Raw genomic sequence first — 27,462 nt, 5'->3', positions numbered from 1 at the left:
GCAGATGGTGACTGCAGCCATGAAATTAAAGGATGCTTGCTCCTTGGAAGAAAAGCTATAAATAACCTAGACAGAATATTAAAAAGCAGAGACATTGCTTTGCAAACAAAGGTCCATCTAGTCAAAGCTATGGTTTTTCCAGTAGTCATGTATGGATGTAAGAGTTGGACCATAAAGAAAAGCTGAGTGCTGAAGAATTGATGCTTTTGAACTGTGTGTTGGAGAAGAGTCTTGAGAGTCCCTTGGACTGCATGGAGATCGAACCAGTCAATCCTAAAGGAAATCAGTCCTGAATATTCATTGGAAGGACTAATGCTGAAGCTGAAATTCCAATACTTTGGCCACCTGATGCGAAGAATGGACTTCTTGGAAAAGACCCTGATGCTGGGCAAGACTGAAGGCAGAAGAAGGGGACGACATGGGATGAGATGGTTGGATGGCATCACTGACTCAATGCACATGAGTTTGAGCAAGCTCTGGGAGTTGGTGATGGACAGGGAAACCTGGCATGCTGCAGTGCATGGGGTCACAAAGTCGGACACGACTGAGTGACTGAACTGACTGTAAGAGTTGTCATTCCTGTGGAGCTTTTGGTTTTTCCTGAAGTGTCTACTTACCTCTTTTATGTTATTGATAAAAATAAACACATCTTCATCTAATCGGGAGCAGACCAATATGACATATCTGATTTCTTCTTGAAGACGTTCTCCCCAGAACCCACCTTTCCAGGTTTCATCATAGCTATATATTATCAAGATTTCTTCTCAGCACACTCTGATTCCACTGTTTCACTTTGTTTGATTGGGCCTTTGTTTTAATTAGTCATCTATTTCTTGGACTTTTTCCCTTCGGTAGATTCTTCAAGTAACTTTTTCACAAAAGTTGAATGGAAAGCAAACAATGCCTTTATTTTGTCCTTGATAATATCGTTAGTTTTAGAGTTATAAGAACACAATAGGGACTCACCAATCCGATACACACACAAGCACACATAAAAGCACACTTTCAGGGCATTACAATTTTATCTTCTATTACTCAAAGTTGTTCTTGAGAAGTCTAATACCAATATGAATCACAGTCTCTTGGAAGTAACCTATTTTTCTGATATTTTTCCTTAGAGATCCCATCTGGTTTTTGTTTTTTCCTTCCATTTGGCAGTGGAAAGCATCTTATATGGAAACTACTGGGACTCCCCTGGTGGTGCAGTGGATAGGAATCCACCTGCCAATGTTGGGAACACAGGTGCAATCCCTGGTCTGCCCACATGCCTTGGGCAACTAAAGCCCAAGTGCTCTAGGGCCCTCAAATCACAACTAATGAGCCCTTGTCCACAAGTACTGAAGCATGTGCTCCTCAACAAGAGAAGCCACTGCAATGGGAAGCCCAAGCACCACAACAAAGAGTAGCCCCCACTTACCACAACTAGACAAAGTCCATGCAGCAATGAAGACCCAGGACCACCAAAAAATAATGCAAAAAAAAAAAAAAAAAAAAAAAACCCTGTAGATGAAACTATCTATGTGAAAACTCCGATTGTAGACCCAGCACCACCCAAAGAAAATAATTAAAAAAGAGAAAACTCATCGAAACCATCTATTTGAAAACTCCAATTGTCATCATCAGTCCAGAAAAATTTCCTGGTTTTATTGTCTCCATGCTTCTGTTCTCATTTTTTGAAACAAATGTTGGATCTGATTCTTGGACATCTCCATGATTGTTAACTTTTTCCATGTCTTAGTCTTTTTGGTCTTTGTACTGAGAAATTTCCTCAAGTTTACGTTGCGGTTCTTTAATTTAGCCTCAGCATCATTTTTATAAGCCATCTCATTTTACTTCCACATTTTATTAATTTCCAAGAACCTTCCCATTCTGTCCCCTCTTCACAACAATCTGTTCTTACTTATGGATGCAATAGTTTACCAAGTTCCCGTGAAAGTAGTTATTAGAATTTAACTTTTATTTTTAGCATTACTTAAATTTCCTCCAGGGACTTCCCTGGTGGTCCAGTGGTTAAGAAACCACCTCACAATGCAGGGGATGGGAGTTCAATCCCTGGTTGTGATCTAAGATCCCTCATGCTGTGGGACAACTAGGACCACAGCAAAACATCCCGCATGACGCAACAAAAACCCAGTGTAGCCAAATAAAAATACATTTTAAAAATAATTCCAGGTCCAAGTGGTGTTCCTGTGCCTCTTAGGAAAGTCCTCAGATGATGCTGTTAACCCCTGGTTAAGAACTACGTGCTTATCTAAATGATCAAATGGTCACTACTTGTCTCATAGGTCTGAAGGTGCAACGAAACATTTAAACTTGAAATCAGAGAATGAGTCTGAGGATGGGAGGCTGAACACATGGGAGAAACTCTTATCTTACCCAAAGCTGCTCTGAATTCCAATGTTGTATCCAGCTATGGGAAACAGTAGGTATTTGAACACAGAATTCTTAAGAAATTGATCATTTCTCAGTCTCCTACACGGTACTGTTAGATCCAAGAGGACAGCAACCATCTTTCTGGCTTACCCTTGAGTCCTCAGTGCCTTGCAAAGGCTGACAGGGAAGGCGCTCAGATGGTCAATACGTGAGTAATGTTATCTTTTAACGTGGTTCATTAACTCCTAACCATTAGTCACCCTCTTCTCAGTTTATCCCAGTTTGTCGCTTCTCTTAAATTTAATCTTGGTCCCTTACTACATTCAGAGCAACGGACAAGTCAGTGCATGAAGTGAAGTGAAGTCACTCAGTCGTGTCCGACTCTTTGCGACCCCATAGACTGTAGCCTACCAGGCTCCTCTGTGCATGGGATTTTCCAGGCAATAGTACTGGAGTGGATTGCCATTTCCTTTTCCAGGGGATCTTCCCAACCCAGGGCTTGAACACGGGTCTCCCGCATTGAAGACAGACGCTTTACCGTCTGAGCCAACCTCAACTATAATCAGACCCTAATCAACGCCTCACGTTAGCCATGGCTGGAGCCTCACTGGCTTTCTGTTTGGGGAAGTTCCCAGCAGCATCTGTGGTCTGGGACCTGGGCTGCCTGGGAGTCTGAGGGGGCTCAGCCCTGGAAGAGAGAGGCCCAGGGACCCACCGGGCAGAGGGGACGTTAGACCTGAAAATACGCCCCCTCGGGGCTCTGGGAGGACTGCCCTCTGAGTGGGGCTGGGGTCAGGGGCACCAGAAGAAGAGAGAACGGGGCCTCTGTCCCAGCCTGCCCAACCCATGGGCGCTCACTCCACATCCCCCAGAGTGCAGACAGGAGGGGCGGCCCTGGGGCGTGAACAGGGTGCAGGAGACGGATCCCGGGGACAGTTAGGCACATGTTACTACATATGTCCATTTAAACACTTCCAGCAGACTTGAACATACTCAGGTCTGAAGCTTTTACTTTTTAGAGTTGCTATAATGGACAGCTCGACTCTAGATATGATAAAAGGGTCGTGCTTGGAACCACACATACCTGTTCCTAAAGAGAGCTTCATGCATGTGATTACTTAGATCCTCCCAGCTGCATGACTGGAAGTCAAGCTCTCATTTTTCGTCTGTAGTGATGTGCTCTCCCTTATTTTCAGTTATTATTAGTCCACCTTAAGCTGCCATTGTGAATTTGGCAAAAACAGAGCCTGCTCTCCCTTTGATCCCAATTTCCTAATCACTGCCCTCACTGCCCGTATGCTAGTGAAAAGGCAAGAGCAATTTACACTGCTTCCGTGTACACCTCGCAAGATTAGGTTTATCTACAATAGACATTTGCTAACCTAGCTTTTGTATACGCCTGGTCTCTCAGTCACACTAATAAAACTTTACAGATCCCTCACTTCCAGTAAGTTAAATCATTTTCTATAGCCGGGCATAGTGCTGGATAATATCACTTACCTTCATCTACTCAATTTCCCTCATCCTAAGACCAGCTTAGCAGACACAAATTTCAGACAGCGAAAATGTGACCTTTTAAAATTTCATTTTAAAACCTACAATTTATCTTAAATAAGGCAACCGCCGATCAGTTACAAACTGATGAAACAAACTACACACTATTTTAAAACCTTCTGTATTCAAACTTGGTTCACATCTCCTGGCAACGATTTTTAAATCCTTATTTTTGTCTTGTACTTAGTAAAGGTTTCTGTTTACCAAATGTCTATTCTCTTCCCTCACGAGAATGTCCAATTCGTTGAAGTCTGAAAGGACCTCTCTTCTTCACGAATACAGAGGAGATGTACATATAGACTTTAAAACAACTCAATTCCAAATTCTTTCACTAGGTGCCAACACGATTATAACAGCATAACCCAAACTTCCTCAGGGAGTATTTTTCAGAACTAATTTTCAGAATTAATCAAGACAAAGTCTTGTGTTCCATGAATATGTTTCCTGAAGTGACAATTTATAAACTCGACGATTACACATATGTGAGAAACCAGCTCACACCTGTGACATCTTAACACTGCACAGGTGTTCTGACATCTGCCCCCTCCCTCCATATTTCGTCTCTTTGAAATGACAGGGAAAAAACCAACCAATCACAGGTTTAATGGGTTTAATAAGTTTACCCCTTCAGTTCCTATTTGCAGCACCCAATACTCCTTTGAAACACCAGACAGACCCAGCAGTGGCCAACAGTCAAGATCAGACCTCCAGAGTTTAAAAGTTCAGGTTCTCTGAGCATTCTGTGTTGCAGTGGCACTTGTCCGAAATTGGTACCTCCCTATCTTTGGGGAGCTTTAAATGTACCAGTGAAAAAAGCTTTTTCCCCTGCAAGGGGAAGAAAGAAAGTCATTCCTCAAACCCAGCGGAGATCTGGCTGTGAGGTCTTTCTTCTGTCCCATGTCTTCAGGCTTGTGTTTTTGTTTTTTTTTTTGCAGTGGAGCAAGAGACCAAAATCTAACCTGAGTTACAAGAAACAAGACAGTGATGGCTATAAAGGGAGTGACGAGGAGCAGCGGAGCCTCCTGTCCCTCCCACATCCAATATATGTGCTTCACAGAAGAACAAAAAACAGGTCCACAAAACACAACAGCTAAAATTACAAAAATCCATTCATCCAAGGGTGGTGGGAGGCAGAAAGGGAAAATGGAAGGGAAATGGCACAGGGAGAAAGAGTATTCAAATCAGTCCAGGCACGGGGCTGGCAAATGCTAGAAAAGAGCTGCAGAAAAACCTGTGGTCCTTTCAGACTCACCAGTGTTTAAAATCCATACTGGTCGCAGGAAGATTCTGCCTTACATGCACCAGAGACAAAAATCTGGATTCCTCAGAGAGAAGGGAATGTGGGCAGGGCCCTTGGCAGGGTGGGCCCTGCCTTCCCTGGGAGGGGATGGAGGTGAACCAGGAGAAGAGCTGCCACAGCATCCTTCCGATCCCACCCGGCCCCTCCAGATGGCGGGTGACCGACTCAGCGGCCTGCAGCAGCCTTCAGTTTGGCAGGAGACGGGTGCGGTGAGGGTAATTTTTCTGCAGAAGTGGAGCTGCTCAGGGCTGACTGCAGGTAGACTGTCTTGTGGAAGAGTCTGTTGCTTAAGAAAACCACCAAGGAGAAGAGGCGCAACTGGAAAAGGCTGCAAGGTAAGAGAGACCCAACCTGTTAGACCGGCCAGTTGAGAAGAACTGTTTTAATCATTTGGCCACTTACTTAACTATTTTCAATTTAAAATGACACAGGGGAAAACAAGACCACTGAAATTTGATCAAGCGACCACAGATATTGGACATGCAGATTAAACAGGTAGCAACTACAGAAAGCGCTGGGATTGTCATTGTCAGGAGGGCAGTGGAATCAGGTTTGATCCCTGATCCAGGAGGATCCCACATGCCACGGAGCAACTAAGCGCATGAGCCTGTGATCTACAACCCATGATCCGCAACACAAGAGAAGCCACCACAGTGAGAAGCCCGGGCACTGCAACTAGAGAGAAGCCCCTGCTCGCTGCAAACAGAAAAAAGCCCCTGCAGCAACAAAGACCCAGCACAGCCAAACCAAACACTTCCAGCTGTGGTCTGAAGATTAGTTCACTTTCAGGAGAGTTTCAAGAGAAAGTCAATTACGCTAAGATACACACTTAACATTAGTGGATAGCAAGAACACCTAAGGCCCTAAAGCAGACTGGAAATTTTTCTAATGCACATGTCCTCAGCGACTTAACCAAAACTGATCAAAAGACTGGGGTTTTCTTCTGAAGTGATCAAACTTCCAGAGTGCTAGTATTGCTAAAGATTCATTTTAAAAATACTGCTGTGTTATCATTATCAATAAACTCATGTAGCCACATCACATGACCCAGTATTTTTAAAAAGGTAACCATTCTTACAAAATGAGCTTAACTACAGGTGTAAGCATCTTATTCAGTGAACTGTTACATTTTAAGAATATGTATAAATATGTATAATAGCATCAATTTTTGAAACAGAAATGCGCACATATGCATGGGGGAAATCTTGGGATACATCCCAGAAGTGTTACTCTCATAAAACTGTATATTAATATTTTCCCACAATGTGAGGAAAATGATGTCACAAACCAGCAACTTTTCAGTTGTAGAATAAGCACCCTGCTGCTAAGTCGCTTCAGTTGTGTTCGACTCTGTGCGACCCCATAGACAGCAGCCCATCAGGCTCCCCCGTCCCTGAGATTCTCCAGGCAAGAAAACTAGAGTGGGTTGCCATTTCCTTCTCCAATAAGCACCCTATAGTGTGTTAATGACTGAAACTGTAATTGTCTTCAGGTTGTGCCCTAGTCTGTCAAGTTCTGCTAGGGAGAATTGTTAAATTGTTTCCTTAATAAACATTTTTCTCATTTGTAAAAAAAAAAGAAAAAAAAAGGATCAGTTACACAGTTTTTTAAAAATTGTAAAAATGTCGCATTCACATAACTGCAGTGTTATGACCCCAGTATTTTAGACAGAAAATACCTGCTACATTTTAGCTAATAAGGCTAATACTTACTATGCTTTGCCAGGGGTCTTTGCTTCATTGGCGCTGATAATGAATAAAGGAAAGAGGATAGAGAAGAGGCAGCCACTGTTTGTGAGAGGAAAAAAAAAAAGAATTAGTCACCTTCAAAACAGCCATGACTTTGAAGATATTTGAAGCCCAAAGTTAGTTACCTCCGTGCTAAACAGCATGGCTTGATGGACCCTTAATCTATCAAACACGTTTAAAAATTTTTTTAAAAAAAAAAGGATTTTTCTAAACACTGGCTATGTTTAACATTGTTCCAGGAAGCAACACAGAAGAAAGAATATGGGATATAGGATCATGCAGATAATATTTTAATGCTAGGAATTCCTTGGCAGTCCAATGGTTACGAGTCCACTCTTCCACTGCAGGGGGCTAAGATCCTGCATTCCTCAAGGTGTGGCCCCCCACAAAAAGTAAAATAATACTAACTGACAGACATCTGTGACTATCTGTCAGGGAGAAAAATCCTACAGACCTCTAGACAGCCAAGTGAGAATGCAGAATGCCTAGCACAGAACCAAGTGCAGACAAGGTGCTCCCTACACTGAGTTATCATTATTTTTTAAACTAGTTCAAGTCCTTGCAGTCCAATTACCTGACAATGTAGGAGGACTGCATTGCTGTGAGGAAAGCCAGGGGCAAACCAAATCCAAAGTAGTAAGGCCAATTCCTTTCTATGTTTGACAACCGCTGGTGCATTTCAATTCCTAAAACAAGGAGCCAACACAATTAGCCTGCATTACTTCCTTTTAGTCAAATGACTAAATATCGGTAACAATTTATTTGAGGTTTGAGTTTTAGGTTCAGATCTGCGATTTACAATACAACTAAAGTATATTAGAATTGCCCAAATCCCATAAAGCTTCTATGCAAAGATTTTACAACTGAACCATCACAATTTCAAAGCTGGCAGGCCAAGTGAATTCTGCATTCAATACCAGCAGCATCCTATGTCAGTATTAGTTTTAAACAAAGCAAGATATATCAAAAAAAAAAAAAGGCAGCCATCCTCTAGAAATCAATTAATCTCTTTCAACCATCCACAACCAAATATGCCAAGGACTTTCAACATATCCCTGAAATGATCTGTATGCACCAGCATCAAATTAACTTCTCTGATTCAGAATAACTGGTGCTCATTCATGCCACCTTATGGCTCTGTCCGAGCTACATGACATTGAGCTCCACAGGGTAGTCCTACAGTGCTATACCCCCCAGCACCAAAGGGTTAGAAAAACCTCTAAGCCAAATTTAAGTCCCCTCTTGCCAAAAAGGCTGCTTCATTCCAACGATGGGTTTGCCAAGGGCCTCAGTTTTGAAGAATTTAATTAGTTTCCTTGGCAGCACCATTTCCAAACTGGGCCTCCAAGCTCTTGAGTTTCTTTGGACAGGCTTACCTTTATTGAACCAACGATATTCGAAGCAGTACAGTGAGTAGAGGAGAGACATATGCAGGAGGCTAACCAGCTGGCCAACAAGATGGATGGGAAAGAGACTCACAAACATCCCCTGAAGAACAAATATGGAAAAGCTTAATTCCAACGCTTCAGAGACCTAGCACATTCACCTGCCACTCTGGGTTATCGCTCTCGCTCTCTACCCAGACAGCCGGAGAGCTGCTTCTCAAGTTTCTAAAATAGCAGGTGAGTGGAGAAGGCTCAGGGTGGCTGGGAAGAGCAGGCAAATTCATGTTGTTGGTGGGTTTTTTTTAATCATTTTATGATTTTAAAAGTCTCTAGTTGTTTCTATGAAAAATGATTTAAAAATCATTACCTCCCATAAACATATCTGCTCAGTATAAACGGGATACCCTGTTTTTGTGAAGCTCCCTCTAGTGGATCTCTGTTTAATCCACCCATGTGCCCGGAAGGCCAGTCTCACCTGGAGAAGAAAGAGAGCCTGGAGCAAGAGGTTGAAGAGCATGTCAGCAATTATTTTGCTGACACTAGGAAATGGGTGAGGCTTCCTCCCGGATACCTCGAATGCCAGGTCAGCTATATCCTGCAAGAGAGAAAAGAGCTCACCAAAACGTGAATTCAGTTCAGTTCAGTCACTCAGTCGTGTCCGACTCTTTGCGACCCCATGAACCGCAGCACGCCAGGCCTCCCTGTCTATCACCAACTCCCGGAGTCCACCCAAATTCATGTCCATCGAGTCGATGATGCCATCCAACCATCTCATCTTCTGTCGTCCCCTTCTCCTCCTGTCCTCAATCTTTCCCAGCATCAGGATCTTTTCAAATGAGTCAGCTCTTCTCATCAGGTGGCCAATGTACTGGAGTTTCAGCTTCAACATCAGTCCCTCCAATGAACACCCAGGACTGATCTCCTTTAGGATAGACTGGTTGGATCTCCTTGCAGTCCAAGGGACTCTCAAGAGTCTTCTCCAACACCACAGTTCAAAAGCATCAATTCTTCGGCGCTCAGCCTTCTTTATAGTCCAACTCTCACATCCATACATGACCACTGGAAAACCATAGCCTTGACTTGACGGACCTTTGTTGGCAATGTCTCTGCTTTTTAATATGCTGTCTAGTTTGGTCATAACTTTCCTTCCAAGGAGCAAGTGTCTTTTAATTTCATGGCTGCAGTCACCATCTGCAGTGATTTTGGAGCCCAGAAAAATAAAGTCAGCCACTATGTCCACTGTTTCCCCATCTGTTTGCCACGAATTAAATGGCCTGATTATCCATCCCCAAAGTGAAGGCCACTAGTCTGCCATGAGAGCTGCCAAGGGAGAAAAGCCCCTGGACACCTGGCCACGAGATGCCCTTGTGAGCTGAGAGAATAATTTCATTTTACAAGAGCCAGAGCTCACCCACTGGCTGCCTCACCAAGAAAAGTTCAGGCTGTGGAGTCGGTCCCTACCTAGCTACTAAACTGACAGACTGAAATCTGCCACCTGGTGACCAATCATGCCGTCAGACCCAGAATCCATGCTGCCCTGGACCTACCTGAAACCAAATCGCATTCACGACTTTGCTGAGCACAAAGAGGGGGAGCACCCAGAGAGCGCTGAAAATTGATGTGAGGAAGAACTCCAGCCACGACCAGACATCCCCGTGTAGCGATGGGTCACCTAGGACAGGGGGGAGGGCTTGTTAGTTTACCTGGAGAAAAGGAAAGCCAGAAGACCAAAGGCACATCCCCTGATTTGTGACTCTTTCCCCTCCACACACCCCTTTGCTTCTTGCCAGCACGTCACGGTACTTGTTCCAGGTAGTCTTACTTTCTCATAGAAACACCACACTCTGGCCATGACTCCAATTCAGAGTGGCCACGGATACATGCTGCTCACTTGGTGGTGGCTGACAGGTCAGTGGCTAGTAGTCACTGGATGCAGGAATCCACCTGAGTTCATCTTCCAGCTTCGCCACTTACTAATGGTTTAACCTTGGTAACCAATTTGCATTTCCTCATCTACAAACTGGTATCCACAGCATTATCTACTCAAAGGGTTGCTGAGAGATCTGGCTTAGAAGAATCTGCCTTGCAAAGCAGGGGACATGGGTTTGATCCCTGGTCACAGAACTAAGATCCCACATGCCTCAGGGCAAATAAGACCTGATGCAGTCAAACAAATAAATACATAAAAAACCTAAAGCTCCAGGTTCAAAGTAAGTGTTCAATAAACTGAGGGAGACAGGAAAAACCTCCCCCCTCTATCCTGGGCAGATAGCACAGAGCAACGGAGTTACTTACCAATAATCTGGGCCGTCACTGATTGAAGGACGGGAATAAACACTCGATAAAACAAGAGGAGACTGAGCTAAAGGAAAGAAGCAACAAGGTAAGCATTAAAAGCCCTTCTTTAAAACAAGAATTTCAAGTTTCAGTGTACTTATTTTCCAGATGGAAGCGCCTTTTATAAATTAGGAGTCATGCAGTGGCATCAAAACTGGACTCATTGCTCTTTACCAGTTCTCCAGCTGAGAGAGACACACCTGTCACTGCCTATGAAAACAGTGAAACTTTGGGGGGCACAGGAGAACAAGTCAATCAGTATCATGCCAATACTAAGAACATAGTCATATTTTATTAATTAAAGCTAACGAACTGAATACCTAAAAACATTTGTGAAATGTTTAGATTAACAAGTTGAATTATACTGAATTTCAAGTCAAAGAAAATATATATATATATATTTTTTTACTTTTATTTGCATTTATTTTTTGCGGCATTTATTCCCGGGCCATAAGCTTTTGTTTCTTCAGTTTCTTCTGGGATATCTTTTTCTTGTGTGCAACCTCCTCTTCTGGTTTAGGAACAATCTGTTCTTTTTCAGTAAGGATCATCTCAATGTGGCAGGGAGAGCTCATGTAGGGGTTGATCCGACCGTGAGCTCTGTAAGTCCTGAGTCGCATCCTGGGGGCTTTGTTCACTTGGATGTGCTCAATGACCAGAGAATCTACATCTAAGCCCTTAAGTTCAGCATTACTCTCTGCATTTCTGAGCATGTGTAGTAAAAATTCAGCACTCTTTTTGGGCCGTCGACCCTGAGTCCAGCCCCGCTGTTTGGCCTGTGCACACCTGCCAACTCCACCGTTGTAGCGGCGGAACGGCACACACGCTTCTTTAACGTGACGTCCTTCAGATACTTGGCGGCTTTTCAGATATGCATACCCTTTATGGCCTGGGCGGTTTCACGAGTGTTCTTAAAGTGTACACGAAGATTTGAACCTCTTGATTTGCATGATTTTGTGGGGTTTTCTGGGTCAAGTGAATAGCGCACCATTTTTAGGAGTCACCTCAGGCCGCTTACCGGAAAAGCCAAAGAAAATATTTTAACTATTTGTTTTTCAAAGTACTCAAATTTCTCCTGGGGCTGTGTTGGTTCTCAGTCAACTGTAGGCAACTTTCTGGTCTGAGTTTCCATAGTAACCAATTTGAGGACACTGCTATGACCAGGTAAAGGGAGAGCCTTGCTCATGTCCATCTGTCCCTCCCCTTTGAGCCTCCATAGTCACTCTGAACCAAAATGTCCAGACAATGTCATGAGAAATTGTTACCTATGACAATAAAACTTGTAAAGTCATTTAACAAAAAAGTGTATGTACAGGGCTGTCCCTGACATTTACATACAAGAATTCTGAGGGGACATAAAATGACTGAAAGCGCACAGAACCCTGAGTGATGGCCTTAGGAATGCATTACTAGGTGAAAGCTACCTGTCTAAGTTTTAAGAAGACAGCTGAGAACCATGAACACTGCAACAACCGGAACAGAGATGCTTCTAAGGCACTTGGAATTTGAGGAAAAAGAACTTACCCAGAAAACTCCACCATTCCAAGCGCAGCACTGGAAAATTCTGCTAACAATGCGTGGTTCACTGGAAAAGACCACATGTGTTTAGCTTAACAGGCATATAGGCTATTTCCATATTGTCATTCAGCAGCTCTCCTTTTTATATTTTCTTAGCACCATATTATTTTTTTAGCACCTACTGTTCTTCCAATGTTCTCTCCTAATATCAATGAGAAAGGCTAAAAATGTTTCAAGAGAAGCATTTTTTCTTAAAAACAAAACTAACAAACAAACTCCTTTATTTCCTAAGTCCAAGACTGGAGAAGATTAGAAGGGGATGTCTGAGGTTCTTTTATCAAAATCCACATAGGCGCTCCTAGAAGCATCCACTCAGCCAAAAAAATTTTTATGGTTCTCTATTCACCATTCTTGGAGAAGGAAATGGCAACCCACTCCCGTGTTCTTGCCTAGGAAATCCCATGGACAGAGGAGCCAGGTGGGCTATAGCCCATGGGGTTGCAAAGAGGAGGACATAACTTAGCAACTAAAACAACAATAATATTCATCATTCTGATTTCTTTTAGACACCACAATATTTTGAACAAGGATTACTGTGAGACCTCAGTTTAATTCAATGTGAGGGGAGTGGGGAAAAAATCACCTGTAACTTTTATGGGGGAGAAAGTACAAAAGACAAATAAGGGGGTACTGAAACTCCACATCATTATGTAGTGTCTGAATTGTATGCTCAATTCGATCACTTCCTAAAGTGTCCCCCTACCCCCGACTAGGAAGGGAGTGATGCTCCCTGACCTCAGCCTCCACTCCACTCCACTCCACTCCTTACCTCTCCTGCTTCCTCTCTATGCTCTGGGCTCTCCTCTGAGCCAGGACACTGCTTGCCCTTCTTCGACGCTGCTCCTCTCTCTTTTGTTGAATTCGAGCATCTAGCTTTGAGATGGTACAAATTCCCCAGATGGAGTCTTTGATTCCCTGTAGACATGAGTATTTATTATTTTTAAAGAGGGAAAATTATGGATCAGAAGACTTCCCAAAGTTAGATACAATGAAATAATAGTGTAAATCATTCTATTTAGTTTGCTACAAGGCTGAAGTGTTGTTTAGAAATCATTCCCAATTTACAGAAGAGTTGCAAGAATGGAGAACTTCCAAATATCCTTTCTCGAAATCACCAGTTGCTGTGCCACAGTTATTTATTATTACTATTTATACATATATACTCATTTTTTTCTAGATCATTTGAGTAGGTTGCTATATCACGTCCCTTTTACTTATAACTGTTCATTGTGTATTTCCTAAGAACAATGATATTCCTTAATACAAGATCAGTTCAGTAGCTCAGTCATGTCCAACTCTTTGCGACCCCATGAACCGCAGCACGCCAGGCCTCCCTGTCTATCACCAACTCCTGGAATCCACCCAAACCCATGTCCATCGAGTCGGTGATGCCATCCAACCATCTCATTCTCTGTCGTCCCCTTCTCCTGCCCTCAATCTTTCCCAGCATCAGTCTTTTCCAATGAGTCCACACTCCAGTTTCCCCATTTGTCTCAGAAATGCCCTCTATAGCACTTTTACCCATCGCATACCAGACATCAGTTCAGAATCACATGTTGCACTTAGCTCTCCTATCTCTTTAGTCTCCTTCCATTAGGAACAGCTCTATAGCTGTCTTCCTTTTTGAAGTATACACATAAGTTATTTTATGGGGTGCCCTCAATTTAGGTTTGTGACCTCACGATTAGACCCCAGGTTACACATTTTTAGCAGGAGTTATCACCTAAGTGGGGCTTCCCAGGTGGCTCAGTGGTAAAGAATCCACATGCTAATACAAGAGACAATGGGATTGAACCCAGGGTCGGGAAGATCCCCAGAGAAGGAAACGGCAACCCACTCAAGTATTCTTGCATGGGAAATCCCAGAGAGAGGAGTCTGGTGGACTATAGTCCATGAGGTCGCAAAAGAACTAGACACAGTGACTAAACAACAAGAGTCACCTAAGTGATGGGGCGCCTTTCCAGGTGTCATATCCGGAAGCATGTGATGTCTGTGTTGGCCCTTGCAGGTGACACTGATTTTACATAGTCAGAAGGTGTTATCCAACTCCACTGTATGGCTGCAAATTTTTCTCCTTGCAACTAGTAAAGAATCTGTGGGCAGACATTTCTGAGACCAGGCAAATATCCTGCTCATCAAGTCCTCTTCCCTAGATTTGCACATCAATTAACAAGTCTTGATCAAACCAATCTTGAATAACACGGTTGCAAAATAGTGGTTTTCTAATCCCTCTAAGAGTTACCAATACTGTTAAGCCAAGTTATAGCCCTCCTTTATACTCTTCTAATATCAGCTGAATGCCTACAAGTATTTATAGCCTGTATCAAACCAGTGATACAAGGATAGATTAAACACTGGTCTCCAAAAAGGAGCAGGGCTGGACCAAGGCTGAAGGAAGACACAAAGAAATAATTACCATAAAAGTATGAAAAGCTATTGCTGAGTAAGACAGAAACAGCATGGCAGTATAGCTGGAGGAGAGTGTCTTTAAACATGTATGGTGAGGGAGAGAATGAGTAAGTCTATAAGTCACTGATGGGGCCACTTGCCAATCACTGGAAGAGCCCCAATGGTAGAAAGGTTACTGTCATTACCACAAACATTAGACCTGCCTATTACCCAGTTCAAAGGACTACCCTCATTCATCGACCCACTTTCGTACTGAGCATCCTTAATGAGCTAGACATCAGTCATATGGACGTGCTTGAGAAACTCATAACTCGGCAGGAAAAGTACATAAGTAAACAACAACAACAAAAATGTATAGTTTAGTAAGTGCCAGAACGGTTTTATATCCAAAGTAGAGAAGGAAGAACTAGGGCATTCAACATCATCAAGAAGCAGAAAAAGGTATTCTGGAAACAATGGTCAACCTCGATTTAAGAATGACATTTTCTCCTATTATGAGCAAAAACAACTTTTAGAGAACATTGTCAGAATACAGAGAAATGGACAAGTTTATGAACAACACACTGAAAGGAGCAGACCTTGGCAAGGTTCACATGATCTTTTACCTATGAGTAATGTTTATTCTTATTTTGCTTTTTAACTTGAGTCTTCCACAAACAGTTTAAAATTTTAAGATCATTAACTTCAAGTGGCTTAAGGCCTAGCATGTGCCAGGATGATGACAGGATCCCCACCTCCGATACTTACAGTCTGTCTGGGGCAAACAAACACACAAAGTACATGCTGTGTAACTGGTCCAGAGTTGACATTTTATCGCACAAGAACAGCAAGACAAGGATGTAAGGTATGAAAAGAAGGTCACATTGCATGAATTCGCTTTGGCCCTTCTAAGATATTCCTTCAATTCCACCTCTTTTAATCAAAGGAAATAAACTTATAAACACTCCCACTCCCAGGCAGAACTGGTCTCTCTCCTGCCCTCAAGAATAAAGCACCAGGGGCTCCAACTAGGGCATTGGACCTTAAATATAACTATAACGGAATGTCATATGATAGATCATTCGGGTTACTGGATCCTAAACAGACCTTTATGGGTCTGTTGATTAGGGGGTCCTAAATGTCCCTTTAAGGACATCCTAAATGTCTCTTTAAAGCATCATCATCTCCACCTTGTAGAATGGGAGAATAAGAGAGGTTCTATACTGTAGATCCAAACAAAGTAGGTTAGGTATTAGCATTACACCAATGTTCACTGCTTGGTTTTCAACAATATACTACAGTTACATAAGATGGCAATATTAGGAGAACCTGGTGAAGGATACAGTGGAGTTCTCTGTATGACCCTACAACTTTTCTGCAAGGCTAAAATTACTCCAAAATAAAGTTTAGGAAATTCCCTGGTGGTCCAGTGGTTAGGACTCCATGCTCTCAAGGTCAAGGGCCCAATTCAATTCCTAGCAGGGGAACTAGGGTCCCACAACTCATTTGGCATGGTAAAAAAAAATACAGCTAAAAAAAAAAAAAAGACGGTCTGGGCCCAAGCTGAACAGGGTCCCCATACTAGCAACATTCACTAGACAGGGCTCCCAAGCTTCTGGGAGATGCAGGATAATTCCTCTCTCGAGTAGTATGGGTTAGAGTGAAAACCTGTATGTGAAGAATCCAACAAATGTAACAACACTAACTAACAGATTTTCTAGTCAGTTCCTGCAGCAGAAGGGTCAGAAGAAGATTGGACGTACTCACCCTGGCAAGATCCTGCAGAAAGGTTTTGACACTGTCAGCCATCTCTTTACCGCCCAAACTATCAACTACACAAAGGAGAGAGAAGTGTCCCCAGATTTCTCATCATGAAGGACCTGCAAACAGATGGAGTATAATCAAGGGAACATATTTATCTGCAAGTTACTTCAGGCACTTCTACATGGCGACGTTCTCCACATACGTCTCTAACAGGAGCGCAGTAGATTCTATCAGTTACATAGACACCAGCAAGTGGACTAAGTGAGATTATAGCTATAACTGCTGAAACACCTGAAATCAACAATGTGGAAATCCCTTACCCACCTGTCACTTTTATTCGGGGTAAATGTGCTCTTGGACCACTAGTCTCTTCTCTGGGCCGTGATGTCTCTGACTATTCCTCCTTCGTTGTTGCTCAGCTGCTAAGTTGTGACCAACTCTGTGACCCATGAACTGCAACACGCCAGACTTTCCTGTCTTTCACCATCTCCCAGAGTTTGCTCAAACTCATGTCCATTGAGTCGATGATGCCGTCCAATCATCCCTGTCACCCTCTTCTCTTCCTGCCCTCTATCCTTCCCAGCACCAGGGTCTTTTCCAATGAGTCATATCAGGTTACCATCCCTTCTGCACGTCCCAAGTATTTTTGAGATCTGAGATCATGAGTGACAATTACACTTCCATGTCCTCTTAAGCAATATTTGTGCTTGATGTTACATGAATGCAAATACAAGAGCAAGAGGAAAGTTCTAACAAAAATTGTTAAATATGCACTTCATACACAGGGCCCTCCGGCAGAGCTAAGTTTGGATGGTGATGTGAAATTTCCCACCAAGACCCTCAAATATGCCTTTCCTGTTTTCCAACCTTAAATATATACATACATATGTAAAATTTTAATAAGCATGCAAAAAATAATGAATTTTAAACTAGGCCAAAAAAAGGTTAAGTTCACATATCCAAATATTCATTAACACACTATAACTTTCCTACTGCATTTTTTGAGTCCATCTATGTCTCTGCAAACAACTCAATTTTGCTCCTTTTTATGGCTGAGTAGTACTCCACTGTTGTACTTGCTCTGTTGATGGACATCTAGGTTGTTTACAGGTCTTGGCTATTGTAAACAGTGCTCTAATGAACATAGGGTTGAGTGTGTTTTTTTTGCGTGTGACTTTTTGAATTATGGTTTTCTCTGGGTTTCCACTGTATTTTTTAATTAGGTGAATGAAAAATCTAGCTTCATAAAATAACAACTTGAAAGTTCACATGTATAAATATTCTTACAATACTATGCTCCCAAGTAATGTGTTTAAGGTGAACGAAGAACCCATTTTCAAAAATTTAATTAAGAACTTGGGATTCTAAAATTCTCAAATGTGACTTAATCACTGAGATATCCTCAGTTTAAGAGAGCGCGCATAATGACAATATCACAGGCAGCTTCTATAAACCTCGAATTTCAAAACATAAGCACCCTTTGCTTAATGACCACTTCATCAAACTATACCTTACTGACCCAACTGGACTACTGCCACCTAGAACAGGAAGAGCAGGGAATACAGCAGTAGGAAGGCAACTTGCACAACACTGTATGTACCATCTGCTCCTTGGGTCAAATCCTACACAGATACACTCAGAGGCAGGTGAATAGTTAATGCTCGTGATGATACATAAGACATTGGTTGCTAAAGACTATCACGGATTCACTCTTAATCGTCTACTTCCTCATCAATGAATTAAGGGTATTAAATTTCTTCCTAGGTTTCAAGTATACAGTGTAATAACATGAAAATAAAACCTTAACTTCTAATATAAACATACTCCCACTACAGAATAAGCCAGTTTGGGAGTTTAAGGAAATGGATTACTTAGTCTGGGTTTCTCACAAGGCGCTGACACAACTTGAAGTGTGCTGGTCCTAATTCAAGGGCAAGAGCTCTGTTATCTGAACCACCGCCATTAACACCTGGCTCCTGGGCTTCTCTTGCGGCTCCGCTGGTAAAGAATCCGCCTGCAACGCGGGAGACCTGGGTTCCATCCCTGGCTTGGGAAGATCCCCTGGAGAAGGGAAAGGCTACCCACTCCAGTATTCTGGCCTGGAGAATTCCATGGACTATACAGTCCATGGGGTAGCAAAGAGTCAGGCACGACTGAGAGACTTTCACTCTGCAGATAACAAGTCGCGAGTTACCTACTGACCAACAGGGGCTTCTGAGGACAAGTCACTTCAATGTTACACAGAGACCCTAGCAGCCTTGCTACAAAAATAGGTGAATTATCCGGTTTGACAAAAAAGGTCAGCCATGCAGAAAAGCAACCTGCCACAACTGGAGACCAGAGGCTGAATAATAATACAGAGGAAATCCTCGAAATGAGGTGCAAGTGAATGAGATACATCCAGTTCACAGGATTTCACAAATGGAGGAACTGAGTCTCTGAAGTTAAATGGCTTGCCCAAGATTACAGCATGCGAAAGGCTACAGAGAACTTCAAAACCCTGGTATTCCAACCCTCAGTCGAGACTGTCTACTCAAGCTTTGCAATGAGGAATTTTGTTTAACCAGACTTAGAAAGCATCACTAAGAACAAAGCTAGTGGAGGTGATGGAATTCCAGCTGAGCTATTTCAAACCCTGAAAGATGATGCTGTGTAAGTGCTGCACTCAACATGTCAGCACATTTGGAAAACTCAGCAGTGGCCACAGGACTGGAAAAGGTCAGTTTTCATTCCAGTCCCAAAGAAAGGCAATGCAAAAGAGGGCTCAAACTACCACACAATTGCACTCATCTCACATGCTAGTAAAGTAATGCTCAAAATTCTCCAAGCCAGGCTTCAGCAATACATGAACCGTGAACTCCCTGATGTTCAAGCTGGTTTTAGAAAAGGCAGAGGAACCAGAGATCAAATTGCCAACATCCGCTGGATCATGGAAAAAGCAAGAGAGTTCCAGAAAAATATCTATTTCTGCTTTATTGACTATGCCATAGCCTTTGACTGTGTGGATCACAAGAAACTGTGGAAAATTCTGAAAGAGATGGGAATACCAGACCACCTGACCTGCCTCTTGAGAAATCTGTATGCAGGTCACGAAGCAACAGAACTGGACATGGAACAACATGTTCCAAATAGGAAAAGGAGTACGTCAAAGCTGTATATTGTCACCCTGCTTACTTAACTTATATGCAGAGTACATCATGAGAAACGCTGGCCTGGAAGAAGCACAAGCTGGAATCAAGATTGCCTGGAGAAATATCAATAACCTCAGACATGCAAATAACACCACCCTTATGGCAGAAAGTGAAGAGGAGCTAAAAAGCCTCTTGATGAAAGTGAAAGAGGAGAGCGAAAAAGTTGCCTTAAAGCTCAACATTCAGAAAACAGAGATCATGGCATCCGGTCCCATCACTTCATGGGAAATAGATGGGGAAACAGTGTCAGACTTTATTTTTTTGGGCTCCAAAATCACTGAAGATGGTGACTGCAGCCATGAAATTAAAAGATGCTTACTCCTTGTAAGAAAAGTGATGACCAACCTAGATAGCATATTCAAAAGCAGAGACATTACTTTGCCAACAAAGGTCCATCTAGTCAAGGCTATGGTTTCTTCCTGTGGTCATGTATGGATGTGAGAGTTGGACTGTGAAGAAGGCTGAGCACAGAAGAATTGATGCTTTTGAACTGTGGTGTTGGAGAAGACTCTTGAGAGTCCCTTGGACTGCAAGGAGATCCAACCAGTCCATTCGGAAGGAGATCAGCCCTGGGATTTCTTTGGAAGGAATGATGCTAAAGCTGAAACTCCAGTACTTTGGCCACCTCATGCGAAGAGTTGACTCACTGGAAAAGACTCTGATGCTGGGAGGGATTGGGGACAGGAGGAGAAGGGGACAACAGGGGATGAGATGGCTGGATGGCATCACTGACTCAATGGAACTGAGTCTGAGTGAACTCCGGGAGTTGGTGATGGACAGGGAGGCCTGGCGTGCTGCGACTCATGGGGTCGCAAAGAGTCGGACACGACTGAGCCACTGAACTGAACAGAGCATCCCACGGACAAAATGTTTCTTACGCCTGTAAACACAGCTGGTCATTAAATTCCTAAGCAGTCATGAGAAGTCACCGAGTATCTACTGAGGCACAATCCTGTACTTTCATTTCTAAGTCACTAAACCCAAGTCCGGAAGGCAGGTGGCTGTCACATCCCACTCCAGGTGCGCTAAAGGTAAGCATCCTCTCTTCTCACCGGGCTCCGCGGACGGTCGGAACCCACAGGTCCCTTCGGACCCGTCTCCCCGCAGCTCCTGGGCAAACTCCAGTGGAGGCTGGTCTCTCTCGGCAACCAGAGCCGTGCACGAGGCGCGGGGCAAGCTCACCTCCCGTCACACGGTGAACTAAACCGAGCCGCGCCGCACCTGGGCAGAGGTCCGCCCGCGGCTGCCGGCTGCGTCCCCCGCCCCAGCCCTGCCTCGCCTCCGAGGCACTTTCCGTTTCGGGATACCCGCCCGCAGCCTCCGCCCGCACCTCCCAACCCCGCGCTCGGGCCCTGCTGCCCTCCCACGCCCTCGCCGCCCCAGCCGCCGGGGTCCACCCGGCGAGCGGGCTGCGCGGCGCCAGGGCCCGGCTCCGCCGAGCTGCACCTACCCGGCAGCTTCGCCGCCGCGGCTCCGGCTCCGGCTCCGGCTCCAGCCGGGTCCCTCGCCCACCGCGAGCCCGCTCGTCTCCTCCGAGCCCCTCCGCACCGGGTCGCACGCTCCCGCCCGGGCACTGCCAGGGCCGGGGCGGCTGCGCCCGCACTGGGCATGCCCGGGCCGCACGGGGCCGCTGGGAAGTCGGGCGGGCGCCGAGTTCAGCGGCCCAGGAGGAGGGGGCGGGGCCACGGCGGAGGAGGGGCGGGGCTACGTGCGGACGCAGCCTGGAAATGCCGGCGGTGCGCCAAGCCGGTTCTGGGCGCCTGCTCTGTACGCACTGCTTTCCGGGACGCTGTTCCTCCACCGCCGCCCGGTTGCCCCCCCTTCCCGATCCAGTATCTATTAACAGTTCTTTGCTCTCTCTTTTTTACTTCTCCGAGGTTGCCTGTCTTTCTATTATAAAGCCTAACAACGGAACAATAAGATTCAGAAGTCATCTTGATCTATTTGGTTGGGAGATGTTCTATAACCAAAGAGTACTAAGGAATGCTGGGTTCAAATCAAGCTCATTCACCTGTTAAGAATAAAATGACTATGAATGGGTCAATGGGCCTTCCCTGGTGGTCCAGTGGTTGAGGCTCCCGAGCTCCCAACGCAGCGGACACGGGTTCGATCCCTGGTCAGGGAACTAGATCTCACATGGCCACAACTAAAATCTGGCTCAGCCAAATAAATAAATATTTTAAAAAAGAAGAAGAAGAATAGGTCAAGCTGCCATGCAGTGTAGCTGCATTTGACTTTGTCTTCTGGCAGCACAGTGTTGGCTGAGATGAAAAACGGTCAAGTAAATAGAAATGAAACTGTTTTCACCCTCTGAGGCCGCCAGTCTGTCTACTCCAGGGCGTCGAACCATCAAGCCTGACCTATAACCTTTTTCTCCCCTATTCCCAACCTCCTATATCTCTCACTCCACATTTTTTCTCTTCTTTCCATTTCTCTTTTCCTTCACCTCTAGGTATGCTTAGAGCTGCTCGGGCCACCAATAGAATCAGAATTTTACAACTAGAAGCTATTTAGTATAACCTTACCTAGTGTAAGCCCAGATGTCTTCTGACTTCCTCAAGGTCAGTGACAAAACAAATACCCAGACCTCTTGACTCTCCTTGAGTTAGTTATTGACCTCTTCTTCCCTGACCAACTTCCAGCCCCATTCCAGAATAGACGAGACCCCTACCCTGAGCCTGTGGAAACTACCAGGAAGACTGTCCCAAAGTAGAAACTAACAAGATGGGAGAAGAAAACTATGCGTTGAGAACAGCACAAGCCTCTGAAATAAAGGGCCAACGTGGAATTTATATATGTAAACCCCTTGGGAAGGGAACTATTTTCTTATTTGTTTTTGCCTTGGTAATAATTTCATTTTCACTGAGAACAGGTCTATGAATATCCAGTCAAGTTTCCTTTTCTTATAAATCCATTGCTTGATTTTTTTTCACGATTAAAGAGAATGGGAAGGTGGAGCAGGAAGAGGTCTCATCTCACTTGCCTTCCCTCTCAGGATGCCTGTTCCGTGTTGCCTGATAAATTGTTTCATGGATGTTGTCTGTTTTACTTAATGCATTTAATGTGTTTTGTTTTGTTTTGTTTTGTTTTTTTGCTGTGCCTCACAGCTTGCAGGATCTCAGTCACCCAACCAGAGAGCGAACCTGCACCCCTTGCAGTGGAAGCATGGAGTCTTAACCCCTGGACCACCAGGGAAGCCCCTGTGTTGTCTGTTTTCGTATTGTTTCATATGGAAAGTGAATTCAGGTCCTGTTACTGCATTGTGGCCAGGAAAGGAATTCCCCTTCCTACTTGACTGGAGTCATAATTACTCTGCAGGGCTTCATAGGTGGCGCTAGTGGTAACGAACCCTCCTGCCAATGCACGAGATATGAGACTCGGGTTCAATCCCTGGGTTGGGAAGATGCCCTGGAAAATGGAATGACAACCCACTCCAGTATTCTTGCCTGGAGAATTCCATGCACAGAGAAGCCTAGCGGGCTAAGGTCCATGGGGTTGCAAAAGAGTCAGACATGACTGAGCAAGTAACACTTAAAGTCATCACAAAGTGGAGACATTTCTAAACTTCCTTTTTGTCACAAGAGTAAATATCTTCAACTCTTTGCTATAAGGAACTACATAGAAATGATTTTTATTTCTTTTGGAACTTAATTTTGATAAAAAAAAAAAATATAACCAGGTCATCTGCTGAGTCTTAGCTATCTTGTTATAAAGAGATTTAAGTGGTTTAATGATAAACTGATCATTGTAATTATTACAGTAGCAGTGATTCCTCCAAGCTCCAGCCTTTCTCAAAAGTGTGAATTTAACTGCTTTATATAAAATGGATAACTAATAAGAACTTACTGTAGAGGATAGGAAACTCTGCTCAATGTTCTGTGGCACCCTATATGGAAGGGGAGCTTGGGGGAGAACCAATGCATGTATATGTATGGCTGAGTTGCTCTGCCATGCACCTGAAACTTGTCACGGCCCGGTTGCAGGTTGGAAAAGAATTTCCAGCCATGAGGCAGAGTGAAAGAAGAATAAATTTTATTAGAGTGGTGAGGGGAGAGTCGCTGCCAGCACAGGGGGCCAGCTTCCTGATAGTCAGAGAGAACTGATGTTGAACAGGGGTCCTTGATTCATTTTTATACCCAGGGTGTAAGGAGTGGGATAAGGGTCTTGGACGAGGCAGTTATATGGGACCGAGGGCGGACAAGGCAGTTATATGGGAGGGAGGGTGGAGAGAAAGACAAATACCTTCTCCCTATATGGGGAAGGAGAGGAGACAGGTTATGCTGGTCAAGAGGACCTGAAATTCATTAAGAGTTACAATATTAGGAATGGGAAGGAAGGATAATAAAGGTCTGGTTTTTCCATTCCTGCATTCCAAGACCCTCCTTGGTTTTATCTGCTCTTTCCTCCTTCAGTTCAGATCATTGCTGAGTCATGTCCGACTCTTTGCGACCCCATGGACTGCAACACGCCAGGTCTCCCTGTCCATCACCAACTCCCAGGAATTTACTAAAACTCATGTCCACTGAGTTGGTGATGTCATCCAACCATCTCATCCTCTGTCGCCCCCTTTTCCTTCAATCTTGCCCAGCATCAGGGTCTTTTCCAGTGAGTCAATTCTTTGCATCAGCTGGCCGAAGTATTGAAGTTTCAGTTTCAGCATCAGTCCTTCCAATGAATATTCAAGGCTGATTTCCTTTAGGATTGACTGGTTGGATATCCTTGCAGTCCAAGGGGCTCAAGATTCTTCTCCGACACCACAATTCAAAAACATCAATTCTTCGGTGCTCAGCTTTGTCTATAGTCCAACTCTCACTTCCATACATGACTATTGGAAAAACCACAGCTTTGACTAGATGGACCTATGTTCGCTAAGTAATGTCTCTGCTTTTTAATATGCTGTCTAAGTTGGTCATAACTTTTCTTCCAAAGAGCAAGCGTCTTTTAATTTCATGGCTGCAGTCACCATCTGCAGTGATTTGGGAGCCCCCCAAAATAAAATCTGTCACTGTCTCCACTGTTTCCCCATCTATTTGCCATGAAGTGATGGGACTAGATGCCATGATCTTAGTTTTCTGAATGTTGAGTTTTAAGCCAATTTTTTCACTCTCCTCTTTCACTTTCATCAAGAGGCTCTTTAGTTCCTCTTAGCTTTCTGCCATAATGGTGGTGTAATCTGCATATCTGAGGTTATTGATACTTCTCCCTGCAATCTTGATTCCAGCTTGTGTTTCATCCAGCCCATCGTTTCTCATGATGTACTCTGCATGAGTTAAATAAACAGGGTGACAATATACAGCCTTGATGTACACCTTTCCTGATTTGGAACCAGTCTGTTGTTCCATGTCCAGTTCTAACTGTTGCTTCTTGACCTGCATACAGATTTCTCAAGAGGCAGGTCAGGTGATTTGGTATTCCCATCTCCTGAAGAATCTTCCACAGTTTGTTATGATCCACACAGTCAAAGGCTTTGGCATAGTTAATAAAGCAGAAATAGATGTTTTTCTGGAACTCTCTTCCTTTTTCAATGATCCAACAGATGTTGGCAATTTGATCTCTGGTCCCTTTGCCTTTCCTAAATCCAGCTTGAACATCTGGAAGTTCTCGGTTCACGTATTGCTGAAGCCTGGCTTGGAGAATTTTGAGCATTACTTTGCTAGTGTTTGAGATGTGTGCAATTGTGCGGTAGTTTGAACATTCTTTGGCATTGCCTTTCTTTGGGATTAGAATGAAAACTGACCTTTTCCAGTCCTGTGGCAACTGCTGAGTTTTCCAAATTTGCTGGCATAGTGAGTGCAGCACTTTCACAGCATCATCTCTTAGGATTTGAAATAGCGCAACTGGAATTCCATCACCTCCACTGGTTTTGTTCCTAGTAATGCTTCTTAAGGCCCACTTTGAATTCTAGAATGTCTGACTCTGGGTGAGTGATCACACCATTGTAATTATCTGAGTCACGAAGATCTTTTGTGTATAGTTCTTCTGTGTGTTCTTGCCACCTCTTCTTAATATCTTCTGCTTTTGTTAAGTCCATACTATTTCTGTCCTTTATTGTGCCCTTCTTTGCATGAAATATTCCCCTGGTATCTCTAATTTTCTTGAAGAGACCTCTAGTCTTTCCCATTCTATTGTTTTCCTCTATTTCTTTGCATTGATCACTGAGGAAGGCTTTCTTATCTCTCTTTGCTATTCTTTGGAACTCTGCATTCAAATGGGTATATCTTTCCTTTTCTCCTTTGCCTTTCACTTTTCTTCTTTTCATAGCTTTTTGTAAGGCCTCCTCTGACAACCATTTTGCCTTTTCACATTTCTTTTTCTTGGGGATGGTCTTGATCCCTGACTCCTCTACAATGTCACGAACCTCTATCCATAGTTCCTCAGGCACTCTATCAGATCTAATCCCTTGGATCTATTTGTCACTTCCACTGTATAACTGTAAGGATTTGATTTAGGTCATACCTGCATTGGAAAGGGCTTTCCTGGTGGTGCAGAGGTTAAAGCGTTTGCCTGCAATGTGAGAGACCTGGGTTCGATCCCTGGGTCGGGAAGATCCCCTGGAGAAGGAAATGGCAACCCACTCCAGTATTCTTGCCTGGAGAATCCCATGCACAGAGGAGCTTGGTGGGCTACAGTCCACAGGCTGCAAAGAGTCGGACACGACTGAGCGACTTCACTTTCACTTTTGCATTGGAAAAGACTCTGATGCTGGGAGGGATTGGGGGCAGGAGAAGGGGATGACAGAAGATGAGATGGCTGGATGGCATCACCGAGTCGATGCACATGAGTTTGGGTGAGCTCCGAGAGTTGGTGATGGACAGGGAAGCCTGGTGTGCTGCGATTCATGGGGTCGCAAAGAGTCAGACATGACTGAGCGACTGAACTGAACTGAACTGAATGGTCTAGTGGTTTTCCCTACTTTCTTCAAGTTAAGTCTGATTTTGGCAATAGGTAGTTCATGATCTGAGCCACAGTAAGCTCAGGGTCTTTTTTTTTTTTATTTTCGGACTATATAGAACTTCTACCAACTTTGGCTGCAAAGAATATAATCAGTCTGATTTCAATATTGATGATCTGGTGATATTCATGTGTAGAGTCTTGTCTCGTGTTGTTGGAAGAGGGTGTTTGCTATGATCAGTGCACTCTCTTGGCAAAACTCTGTTAGCCTTTGCCCTGCTTCATTCTGTACTCCGTGGCCGAATTTGCCTGTTACTCCAGGTATTTCTTGACTTCCTATTTCACATTCTTTTGTCCTTGGGTCACCACGAAACTGTCACAACATTGTTAATCCACTATGCTTCAATATAAAGTTAAAAGTTTTTAAAATAAATAAATGCCAAAAAAGTGTGAGTTTAGAAAGAATTTAATAGATGAATCTAACTTACCTGATGGAAATTCTAACATATATAATACAATCTAGATTTTAAAAACAGTAACAATTATATCTTGCATTTTTAAAGAGCTCTTACATACTTATTGAATATTGGGTGTCATCCTTGAAACAACTAGGAGGTGTATTATTTTCCTAATTGTATTTTTGTGTAATTATTTGGTTTGTGTAATAATTGTGTATTATTGTGTATTATTTTCCTAACTGAGGAACCTGTGTGGCAGAGCACTGAACTCAGAAAACTTGATCTCCAGTCTAACCTCAAGCCTTAGTCTCCATAACACAGGGCTGCTAAATGGGATCTATGTGAAGTTCCCTTCTAACTCCGTACTTTCTTGATTTAGTGAATTGATGTCAATACTATCTCCAGAAGCCATAATTCCTAGTTTCAAGCCTTAGAATATTCTAGGGTAGAGAGACATCAGTACTATAATTTATTAGGTATCTATCATATACCAGA

General features: G+C 43.6%; 1 protein-coding gene and 1 pseudogene across 2 annotated transcripts; both read right to left on the bottom strand.

The window, feature by feature from the left end:
* Nucleotides 1-4,520: 4,520 nt before the first annotated feature.
* EI24 (EI24 autophagy associated transmembrane protein) lies at nt 4,521-21,250 on the bottom strand. 2 transcript variants are annotated; one of them, XM_027959336.2, is made up of 11 exons: nt 21,069-21,250; nt 16,431-16,543; nt 13,045-13,190; nt 12,222-12,282; nt 10,656-10,722; nt 9,908-10,032; nt 8,836-8,955; nt 8,352-8,463; nt 7,550-7,661; nt 6,940-7,014; nt 4,521-5,555 (listed from the first exon to the last, which is right to left on the bottom strand). In XM_027959336.2, the coding sequence occupies exons 2-11, from the start codon at nt 16,470-16,472 to the stop codon at nt 5,393-5,395; spliced, it is 1,023 nt and encodes a 340-aa protein (XP_027815137.1). In that variant the 5' UTR covers nt 16,473-16,543; nt 21,069-21,250; the 3' UTR covers nt 4,521-5,392. The 2 variants fall into 2 exon arrangements, with proteins under 2 accessions (XP_027815137.1, XP_027815138.1); XM_027959337.2 differs by lacking the exon at nt 7,550-7,661.
* On the bottom strand, nt 11,098-11,723 carry LOC101110715 (large ribosomal subunit protein uL22-like; annotated as a pseudogene).
* Nucleotides 21,251-27,462: the final 6,212 nt, after the last annotated feature.

Source organism: Ovis aries, chromosome 21 (genome assembly GCF_016772045.2).
Source record: "Ovis aries strain OAR_USU_Benz2616 breed Rambouillet chromosome 21, ARS-UI_Ramb_v3.0, whole genome shotgun sequence".
Taxonomy (NCBI): Eukaryota; Metazoa; Chordata; class Mammalia; order Artiodactyla; family Bovidae; genus Ovis; species Ovis aries.
Note: the sequence above shows the minus strand (reverse complement) of the source record. Positions and strands in the feature narration are given on the sequence as shown.